Source organism: Antedon bifida, chromosome 6, assembly GCF_963402885.1.
Source record: "Antedon bifida chromosome 6, ecAntBifi1.1, whole genome shotgun sequence".
Classification (NCBI taxonomy): Eukaryota; Metazoa; Echinodermata; class Crinoidea; order Comatulida; family Antedonidae; genus Antedon; species Antedon bifida.
The window spans coordinates 11,386,751-11,398,659 of record NC_136231.1 but is presented as its reverse complement, the minus strand read 5'-3'; the positions used below and the strand labels follow the sequence as shown (position 1 = coordinate 11,398,659).

General features: G+C 34.7%; 1 protein-coding gene across 2 annotated transcripts; it reads right to left on the bottom strand.

Annotated features, from left to right (window-relative positions):
- Window positions 1-419: 419 nt before the first annotated feature.
- LOC144845204 (fibrocystin-L-like) lies at window positions 420-11,304 on the bottom strand. Of its 2 annotated transcripts, XM_078702386.1 has the most exons (5): window positions 11,172-11,304; window positions 4,177-4,367; window positions 2,368-2,564; window positions 1,587-1,934; window positions 420-463 (listed from the first exon to the last, which is right to left on the bottom strand). In XM_078702386.1, exons 2-3 carry the CDS (start codon window positions 4,337-4,339, stop codon window positions 2,431-2,433), a joined length of 297 nt encoding a protein of 98 aa, XP_078558512.1. In that variant the 5' UTR covers window positions 4,340-4,367; window positions 11,172-11,304; the 3' UTR covers window positions 420-463; window positions 1,587-1,934; window positions 2,368-2,430. The 2 variants fall into 2 exon arrangements, with proteins under 2 accessions (XP_078558512.1, XP_078558511.1); XM_078702385.1 differs by lacking the exons at window positions 4,177-4,367; window positions 11,172-11,304 and adding an exon at window positions 2,716-3,778.
- Between the last annotated feature and the right edge of the window lie 605 nt (window positions 11,305-11,909).

The following is an 11,909-nucleotide window of genomic DNA, read 5'->3' as shown; positions in this document are numbered from 1 at the left end:
AGATTGGAATGGAAAATGGGACATGGATTAATTAATTTTAACACTAAAAAAGAACTTCATAGAAAGAGTCAATCTTAATTTCACCTCACCTCAGCACCAGCTGGTATAGATTTTTATTAGTAATGTTTTATAAGCTTACCTGTGATGTTTTCTTCTTCTTTAAAAGTTTCATCTGCTGATCAATAATAAATGAAAAGTTAACAATTTAATATATTCCTAATATCTATCTGTACATTAAGTACTTTGATTGCACTGATTGCATTGAAGAACTTATAAGATCTACCATAAAATTTTTTCCCATGTTTAGAACCAACAAATATATGGTCTTGATTTTATGGCACTCTGGAATTGTCTCTTCTATTAGCAAAAGAAGTATTCTTATTTTACATACTTTGTTTATAAACTATATTAAAGCTTACCTGTAAAAGTATTCATTTCTACTTCTAGGCTTCTGGGTTATCTCCTATAGAAAAACACAATAAAATAATTAATTAAAAAAAATTAAGTTTTCTTATTCTTCTTACCTGTACAAGTGTTGCCACTTGTTAATTTGACAAAATTTGCTGATTTTTCAATTACCTACTGGCAGAACAGGTAAGTAAAAGATATGTACTGTGTGGGTAATAAGCTGTACGGACTATATAAAGGGCAGGAAATATTTTGAGATAATCTAGGTTTTGGCGAGATTCTGGTTTTTAAGGTGTTTATGCTTTGTGAGAGTGAAGTTTGCATTGTACCAGCAACAATGCCTATTTTTTTTTAAAAAGATGTGCCGTGTTTAAAACGTTTTCACCCGCAACTACAGCAATTACATTATAATTCTTCAAGGTTGATATGTCCTTGGCTATTGGCTGTTCTTGTGGCCTCGAAGTCTCTGCTGCCTGCTTTTTATTTTGGGCATATACCGCATCACATGCTTGTGCATATCTAGCACTTTCCTGATCTCCTGTGATTTGTGATCATTATCTGTTATTAAAAACAATCCACTTAATATGTTCCCTTATAGAAGTATTTTAACACAACTTGTTATTAAGTTGCAAAATACTGAAATTAAAGACTGCCTGAACCCAAAACAAGTAAGTGCCAGACAAAAAGCCTAAGGAAAAGCCTAGAATATTTTATTTATCCTTGTTTGACCAATGTTTGACCAATATTTATCCAATTGTTCTGGAGGTTGTCTTTAATTTGAGGTGATTTATACAGCCGATGAAATCAAATTTGAAAGTAGTCTGTAATTGGATTTTTATGGGAGTGTCGACTTGTAGGTACTTTTGGCTAGTCTTCAACATAAGTTGCTCTTAGAGTGGATACGATAGTCTACAATTGAAGATGCTTTTAAAATTGGGGTAGGGGGAAGTATTAATAGAAGGTAGTGGGTTAAATAGAGGGAGACCTGCATTGAATATTTGAAATGGACTGTAGTCTTCAAAAAGAAGTTGCTCTTAGATTGGATACGTCACTAGTCTACAATTGATGGTGATTTTTGAATTATAATGCAGTATTAAATAGAAGATGGATGGTTAATTAGAGAGAGAACTGCATTGACAATTTGAAAATGACTTATAATTAATTAAAAAATCACCAACCTTGGAATCCAGATGTTCTGCAATATCCGTTGTAAAATCTTCAATTAGATTAAACTGAACATTAAATTTCTCCAAAACTTTTACTGTTGATCTGCGATTGATATGTGGAAAACACCCTCAATGACAGAAAACTCTGTTGAGTTGATACCTTCTAGCGTGGATGAGTTGGAATAAACAATGCTGAATTCAAAGAAGTAACCACTTCCCGACAGATTAATGGCAAGATCAGTGAAGTTGGCCCAGTCATGGATTATATCTACAGTGTTGTTGCTGACGAGCTCTGCATCAGATACTCCTGGGCATTTTCCATGGATGTGAAGAATGTCCCAGATTTTGCACAATTTCAGCCTGAAAAAATCAAAAAATCATTGAATAATTCCTTTTTTTCGTAGAATATTTGTATCAAACCTATGGTGTATTACCAAAGCTTGATAGCCTACAGTATATTGGAGTTTAGAAAGAATTGTGTTAAAACCTACACTGGTATCCAATATAGAGATGCAAGGCTGAACCTCAAATGGATGGTTCTCCATAGCATCAGCCGTAAACGTATACTCATTGTGCTTTGGGTCACTAGATGCCTCTTCTTCAGCTTGCTTCTCAGAATACCAATTAGTTATGTTGGTTTGTAATGATATAGGCATTATGGTTATGTTTGTTGCACGCCACACATGAGAATACAATTTAAGACTTTGGACAAGACGATACAAGCCAGTTCTATACTACAGTAACTCTACAGAAAACTCTACTTCAACTCATTACTTCTTAAATTGTGACTTACGTTGCATTGCCTGTACTTGGACCTCCTGTTGTATTTGTTGCTCTCACACCCCTTGTTGGGTCTTCAGTTGGGGGAGAAGGATCGGTCATTGCTAATAACCTCAACTTCAAGACTCTCGTACAAAGTACCGGTTTGTGCTGCATTAACAATTTCTGCTTGAAGGTTAACTAACTTATCATGTTCAAGGGTTGAATTGCCTGTAAGGAAAAAATATTAATTATTGTTTAGATATTAAAAGAATAGGTAATTAAATAAAATTCAACTCATTTCTAAACATATGAAACTGAAAAAAGAAGAAATCTGGATAGATTATGTGATACTTTAATATGGTTAAAGAAAGCTATTTACTTATTATATATACCAAACTGGCAAGATTGTTAACAAGATCTTCTTCATAGAAAACATCAACAGGAGCCACACCAAAGTCAACCATTATAACCGGTGTAGTGATGATGTCAATTGGGTCACTACCACGTATAAGTATCCAAAGAGTCTGCCAATCGCGATCAAAATAGTTCTCGCCATAAATGCTGGAGTCAGGAGTTGGCATGAACTGAACGTTTGGATCTTCTGGAACCCATATTTCTCTTTCTATTAATGGCAATGATGTCGAAAAAGTTGACAATTTTAAATATCTTCATGGAAACAGCATGTTGAACAAGTAGCTTCTAGAGTATCACAACGTATCGGTATTATTCGTAGATTAAGATATTATATTCCAAATTTTGCTTTAAGACTACTTGCTAATGCAATAGTATTACCTTGTTTTGATTACTGTAGTAATGTTTGGTCAAATTGTAACTTAGAACTTGTTAATCGTCTTCAAGTACTTCAAAATAGAGTAGCTAGAATCATTCTTTATGCTGATATGTACACCCCTATAACAGAATTGATGTCCTCACTAAAATGGAAGAGTGTCCATGACAGATGGGAAAATGATTTATTAATTATGCTATTTAAATGCCTACAGGGTTTAGCACCATCTTATTTAACAAATCTATTCAAATTTATGGACACTTTTCACACAAAAAATACAAGAAGTCAATCAACAAAAACTCTAAATGTTCCAGCATGGAACAATATTTATGGAAAGAGAATGTTTAATTATAGAGCATCAACCTTATGGAATAATCTTCCTGTACATATCCGTAAAAATTATGAGACACTTAGTCAAGTTGAATTTAAACATCTTGTATAACTTCTATTGTACATAGTTTTAATATAGCTTTTACTTTTATTTTTCTTGTATTTTTTTTCCAAATCTGGACCTCTTGGGAGACCAGTACTTGTGTATTGAAAGAGCTATTCCAGAATAAAGAAAGATTTGTATTGTATTGTATTGTATTGTATATGAACATATCTCCATCCAGCTGCCCGTTATTTGACATGACATAGTGACCTTGATGGTACACATCTAAGCGTTGAGGATTGGCATACCAGATGCCGACAACTATTTTCTGATCTGGAGCTGTGTTCAGGAAATGACGTCATAACGTTTGAGGATTCGTTGAACTCTCATATACATCTCATAAGTCTCTCCAATTGCAACGATAGACATAAATGTGCTGATTCGCTCTTGACATGTGTACCCATGACACCAATGAAAAGAGCAGATTATATAAAAGATCACAGCTACAACACAGTGATTTTCCTACTCCTCAAAAAAGGGATGCCACAATAAAATTGCGTGCCCAGTCTCGGTGAATGGACTGGTCTTGTTTCAAGAGTGCAACTTTAATAGGAGGAAAGATTTAGGGAAGAATCACAGTTTACAAAAGCTAAAATTCAACATTAAAGCAGACAACCAACCTTTATGTGGACATTTTTCATCATAAGGAATTTTAAGTCCACGTCTCGGATCTCTATCCCACTCGTATGGAGAATCAGGAATAACATAACCAGGCCGTGATCCTCCTAGAATTCCACCATCTTCATCTCTGATCATTGCTTTCTTAAATGCATCACAATCCATCTCCACGCAATCAGAAAGATTAACTTTACTGTTAAGATTAAATGAAAAGTGTAATGTATTGAACTTGATTAATATTACTTGCTACCAATTATTTAAACTTCCTTCACCTGTTACCATATATATTATGTTAACCCACTTCTATATAACCCTGGCTACTTAATGGTCACTAATGGCTAAAGTAGACCCTCTGCTTAGACCACTAAACATTCCACCTTGACAGATTAATTACCCATTACCGATATTGTTATTATAATATATAGTAAATGTAGAATAAAGAATAAACACTTCAGTGCTAGCTTTCAACTATAACAGAACTTGTCTCTCTCTCACTTATTTGTATTGTAAATCGGTACATTACACTACAGTGGCGACGAGAATGGCCCTTATTGGCAAAATTGAAGAATTTATTGAAGGAAGGGAAGATTGGTCACAGTTTGTTGAGCGTTTAGACTTTAGACTAGAGTCTGAGGAAGAAGAAGAACAACAGGAAACTGATTGGCGGTACGTTGTCAATAACCAGAGGCTCTACGCAATAACCAACACGATATTCTACCAACAACAGCAATCTAACTGGATTTCACACTGTATTCGGAGACAGAACCTATGATCCCTGCGAAGTTCTTACATTTTATGACCAAAAAAGTAAATTGATAGGAAGACCGAGCCCAAGTATACTTCAGAGAAATATAAACGCTAGTCAACTAGACCGAGAAGACTATATAAGGAAGTGCTTCCAGCATCTTTTATAGAAGACAATAACTACTATGTCCAGTAGTCATTAAGTTGATTAAGTTATGTCTTGATGTTTAATTTTAATTTTAAATGTAAATAGGTTGGGTAATCATCAGGAATAGTCCTGAACAGGGAGATGAGCGCCCCTGCCCACCGATGAGTTTCGGGATCCCTTTGACCCGGAGGGAGAGTACCCGTCAGGGTTACAGTTCCCAGGTTTTTAGTTGTTTTTAAAATTAATTAGTGTTCCATGACCTTCTCATCAAAATTAACGTCTCTCATAAAATTAAGAAAAGTTGTGCTATGTCAACATAATGTCAATGACGGCGAAATGTCCCCAATATTGGGGATAGCTATGAAAACAAATAAGTAAGTAAGTAACTTGTATTTCAAGGCAAAAGAAATTACTACAGAGGAGAAGAAACAAGCAACACTGTTAACAGTTATTGGCCCATCATCTTATAAGCTTTTACGAAATTTGGTTACACCAGAAAAACCCAAGGATAAAACATTCGATGAGCTGGTAACAGCTATGAATGGGCATCACAGTCCAGTGCCTAGTGAAATTGTACAGCGATACAAATTCAACTCACGCTTTCGACGTGATAATGAAACAGTGCCTGAATTTATGGCATCGCTTCGATCGATGGCAGAATTCTGTAACTTTGGAGCCTCGCTCAATACAATGTTACGAGATCGTCTAGTTTTTGGCGTCCGTAATCACGGAATTTGGTCTTTTGGCAGAAAAAGCACTGACACTGGAAAAAGCTGTTGAAATTGCAACTAGCATCGAAACTGCAACAAGAAATGTAAGAGATCTGGCGCAGCCAACCTCTGCAGCTGCAGTTGAAAATGTAAACAAAATTGCTTACAAAAAGAAGTCAAAATTTACGGAATTGTTCAAAAAATGTCCAAAATTTCCACTTTTTAAACTTCAAGAATTATGCTATAATATTGCCATTTATGCACATATATTATGGTAACATCATCTTATAAAGCCATAGTAACTAGTTGTGTAAAAAAATAAAAAGGTCTAAATTTTGACATTTTTCGAAAAATTCACTGCGGGGGACCAAAGGAATTTTTTAGAAAAATTGCCAAATTTTCTTCTTTTTAAAATTCAATAAGTATGCTATAATATTGCAATTTATGCACATATATTGTGTTAACATCATCTTATGGAGACATAAAAACTAGTTAAGTCAAAAAATAAAAGGGTAAGTATTTGGCCATTTTTCGAAAATTTCACTGCTGGGGACCGAAGGAATTTTTCGAAAATTTGCAAAATGTTCACTTTTTAATATCCAATAATTATGCTATTATAATATTGTCATTTATGTATATATATTGTGTTAACATCATCTTATAGAGCCATAGTAACTAGTTATGTAAACAAATAAAAGGGTCGAAATTTTGCAATTTTTCGAAAATTTCAATGCGGGGGAAAAAAGGAATTATTTCGAAAAATGGCAAAAATGTCCACTTTTTAAAATTCGATAATTATGCTATAATATTGCAATTTATGCACATATATTGTGTTAACATAATCTTATGAAGCCATAAAAACTAGTTATGTCAAATACAAATAAGAAGTCGAAACCATGTTTTCGCTGTGGAAAGAATAACCATTTGCCAGACAAATGTTATTTTAAGCAAACAACTTGCCATTATTGTAACAAGGTAGGACACATTCAATCTGTTTGTCTTAGCAAAAAGAAGGGGAAGCCCCAAACAGTTAAAAATGTTGTGGCAGATGAGCCAAGCGATGAACCAAGCAACATAGCTACAGAAATGTATGAAGAATTATTTGGAATAAAGACCACGTCTAGTCCTCCACCTATGAAAGTTAAGATACTGTTAGATGGTTTGGATACTGAAATGGAAATTGACACAGGAGCCTCGGTATCAATAATGTCGCAGACGAAATTTAGGCAATTATGGCCTGAAAGAAAACTTGAACCATCGTCAGTTAAGCTACGTACGTACACTGGACAAATAATGGATGTTTTGGGTAAAATTAATGCTGAAGTTACATACCAGAGTACTACTACAATATTACCGTTAACGATTGTGCGAACAGATGGACCTACCCTAATTGGTCGAGACTGGCTTCAGTTTATAAAGTTGGACTGGCAACAAATCAAGGTAATAAACCAATTAGATTTAAGTTCACTGCTTGGTAAATACCAAGAAATATTTAAAGATGAACTAGGTACCCTTAAGGGTACTGAAGCAAAAATGTATGTTGATAAAGAGACAATGCCAAAATTTTGCAAAGCCAGAAATGTTCCGTATGCTTTGCGACAGAAAGTAGATGACTAACTTGAAGGCATTATTGAACCTATATAGTTTTCAGACTGGGCTGCACCAATAGTTCCGGTACTTAAGGCAGATAAATCTACCATTAGGATCTGTGGTGACTACAAAATTACTGTAAATAAAGCAGCCAAAGTTGATCAGTATCCTTTGCCCCGAAGAAAAATTTACTAAATTGGACATATGTCACAAGCGTACCAACAATTACTCTTGGATAAAGATTCTCGAAAATATGTTGTAATCAACACTCAAAAGGGACTTTACAATATACACGGTTGCCGTTTGAAGTCTCTTCAGCACCAGCGATTTTCCAGCTTGTCATGGAAGGACTATTACAAGGAATTAAAGGTGTTACAGTATACCTGGACGATATATTAATTACGACAGGAAAGAAAGATTTTGAGCATTTCGAAACTCTTGAAACCGTCCTAAAGCGACTGGCAGATGCTGGACTTCGTCTAAAAAAGAGTAAGTGTGTTTTTATGGTTAAATCTGTTGGTTATTTGGGACACCTGATCGACAAAGAGGGATTGCATCCCACAAACGCCAAAGTGAGAGCAATTAAAGATGCTCCAGCGTCTCAAAACTTGACAGAACTGAGAGCTTATTTGGGATTATTATCTTATTATGAAGTTTTTACCAAACTTATCCAACACACTTAATTGCTCTGTTATATGCCTTACTTCGTAAGGATAAAGCTTGGAACTGGACAAATTTAGAACAATCTACTTTTGATAAATCAAAGGAATTGCTACTTTCCTGCAGAGTACTTGCACATTATGATCCAAAAAAGGAAATAATATTATCGTGTGATGCATCTCAATATGGAATTGGGGCGGTACAGAAAGACCAATCGCATTTGCATCTAGAACACTTGCGGAAGCGGAAAAAAAGTATTCGCAAATTGAGAAAGAAGGTTTGGCATGTGTTTTCGGAGTAACGCGATTTCAGTCTTACATTTATGGTAGACATTTCACATTGGTAACAGACCATAAGCCATTGCTGGGTCTTATTAATGAGGACAGACTTGTGCCTAGCCAAGCATCAGCTAGAATCCAACGTTGGGCACTGAAATTAGGTACATACAAATATACATTAAGATTCAAACTGACAAAGTCCCATGCCAATGCGGATGCCTTAAGCAGATTACCATTGCCAGGAAAACCAGAATCAATTCCACAACCTGCCGAAACTGTTCTATTGATGGAGCCAATGAACCAATCTCCAGTTTCCACAGCAGATATTAAAGGTTGGACGGTTAAAGATCCAACACTTTCTCGAGTTCTTTACTACATTAAAAAGGGTTGGCCCAATACTAATCCAAAAATTGAAAACTTGCAACCATATTGGATGGATCTGACAAAGAGAACTCTCTACACAAGATGGATGTATTTTGTGGGGAAAGAGAATTGTTGTTCCACAGCCTGGTAGAAAACAGTTGCTACAAGCACTACATGACGGTCATACTGGAATTGTCAGAATGAAAAGTTTTGCTCAGGATTCGTTATGGTGGCTTATATGGACAAAGACATATCAAAGCAGTGCGATACATGCCAATCCAATCAAACTTTACCACCTAAAGCACCATTGCACCCATGGAATTGGCCAAATAGACCATGGTCACGATTACATATCGACTATGCTGGACCATTTATTGGAAAAATGTTTTTAATACGATGCATACTCAAAATGGCTTGAGGTAATTCCGGTAAATTCCTCAACGACAAATACCACAGTGGATAAGCTCAGGCTTATATTTGCATCGCATGGATTGCCAGATAAAATAGTATCCGACAATGGAACATGTTTCACCAGTGATGAATTTCATACATTCGTAAAGCGAAATGGAATAAGACATTCTTTAACAGCCCCATATCACCCATCATCGAATGGTCTTGCGGAACGTGCTGTACGCACATTTAAAGAAACAATGAAACGTATGAAAGATGGATATATCGAAACAAAAGTCGCAAGATTCTTATGTTGTAATTTGTATGTTCTTGTTATCAGTTTCTTCTTTTTAGGACCCAAGTGGAAATAAGTTTTTAACTTTTCTTGGCATTCCTTGTAATCAAGGCCTGTTTTTTCCGTGCAATTGTTTTTCTATTTTCTATGTATTATATTTTATTGTTTTTTAACCTTGATTACCAAATAAAGTTAAAAAAAAAACAATTCAAGATTCCTATTTAAATATAGAAATACACCTCATAGCACAACTGGCAAAACACCAGCAGAATTACTGAATGGCCGAAAATTGAAAACGCATTTTGATCTTTTACACCCTTATCAAGCAGATCGTGTTATCACTCAACTTGAAAAACAGAAATTAGCCCATGATCGTCATGCAAAGAACGCACTTTTGTAGAAGGAGAGTAGGTGTATATAAAGAACTTTAGAGGACAAAATCTGAAATGGTTACCCGGAACAATAATATTAAAATCCGGTCGCATCTCATTCAAGATAAAACTAGAAGATGGACGAGTTTGTCGTCGTCATGCCGACCATATCAGGAAGCGTTATAGGCCTGTTCAAACTCATTAATCCAAATCTGAACAGTGGAAACATCACAATCGACTGTCGAAGCACAGTCTATTACTGCTCAGCGAAGAGTATACCTTACTCGCGATAGAAAACCGCCGGAAAGATATGGACATTTTTAATAACTGAAATATAGAAACTTTTATGGACATTATTACTGGACAATTTAAAATGTTGATCTTATATTTTACTTTATACAGTGCATTATACCATATACATTTAAAGTGTTATTAAACCATAACTTAGTACAGTGCTGCTTTGATTCAATTATAAATAAATAGCTTAGAATTGTTTATAATAGAAGGGAGGGAATGTAATGTATTGAACTTGATTAATATTACTTTCTACCAATTATTTATACTTCCTTCACCTGTTACCATATATATTATGTTAACCCACTTCTATATAACCCTGGCTACTTAATGGTCACTAATGGCTAAAGTAGACCCCTCTGCTGAGACCACTAAACATTCCACCTTGACATATTAATTACCCATTACCGATATTGTTATTATATATAGTAGATGTAGAATAAAGAATAAACACTTCAGTGCTAGCTTTCAACTATAACATAACTTGTCTCTCTCTCACTTATTTGTATTGTAAATCGGTACATTACAAAAAGTATTGTAGGTAAGTGTACTAGGTTGATGAAAATAATGCAACTAGCAAGTAAGGATACACAATGATTACATTTACGTAACTTGGATAAATGCAAGTGGTCCGTAGATATATAGGATAAATACTATTAGTACTTACCCTAAATTAGGTATATGTATGTAAACCCTGTTCTTGTCTCTGACTGTTACCTTCTTTGTACAGTACCTACAGCGGACATTGGGTGGATACCATCATCATTTGATGGATTGGTCATAGTAGCGTAATGATCTTTCTTACACGCAGTATCAAAATGAGCGAATGTGACATCTATTGATAAGAAAGAGCAAAATACCTTTATTTGTAAATGAATAAGTATGTTGAAACATATTCATTTGGTAAGTTTCACCAAAAATGTATTCCGATATTAAAGACATATTTTATGATAAAACAGTACTAAGGGACAACCTCAACATTACAGTGGTGATAACTTGGATACAATGGCAATTTTATGTTATCCAAATAAGCATTCAGCTTCATGTGTAAACAGTATGAGTATACGTTTCCTGCAATAGAACTCAACTGGTTTGTCCAAGTAAGGACTAGGTTTGTCCAAGTAAGGACCAGATTATGTCATGCTTTTACATACCTTGCAATCTTGTGCTTCCAGCAATAGCTGGGTAATTATGTATACCATGAAATGGAAAAAATGGAGCACCATTATCACCAGACATGAAATTTGCCCTCACGTATCCAGCATTTCCATTGTCTGGACCACAAGGTGCACACTGTTTTGCACTTTGACCTGCATTCTCCGGTTGATTCTGAAATATTTACATGAAAATGGGAAAATGTAATATTTTAATCAGAATTTATAAATTACGTGTCTGATTACACAATGGAATGGCATTATCAGTACACGTTAAGAAAAAGAAGGTAGAAGAGTAAGAAAGTCCTTTGACAAATTTCCTTATGAAAGTCAAGTATGCATATATAATATCTATACATTGATTTTATTTGACAGAATGCAAAATATAGTTCCCCAAACTGACAAAATAATAACATTTGAAAAACAGAATTAAAATCTTTTAAAATGAATAATAAAAATGTTCATATTTATTGAAAATGTTTATATCTTTTTTTGTGTCTTTTTTGGGTTTCCCACTTTTATTTCATCGTCATTAACATTGTTCCATTCATTATGATTTTTACATTTATACATTATCTAATCTAATTCATCATAATTGCTTAATTACAGTATTCGGTTTGTAACATGCTACAAATGTTTATATTCTTACTGAACCTACCTGTAACTCATCGCAATCAAAGAACAGGCTTGTACCAATTATAAACGATGACTACATTCTCACACATACTTATCAACAGC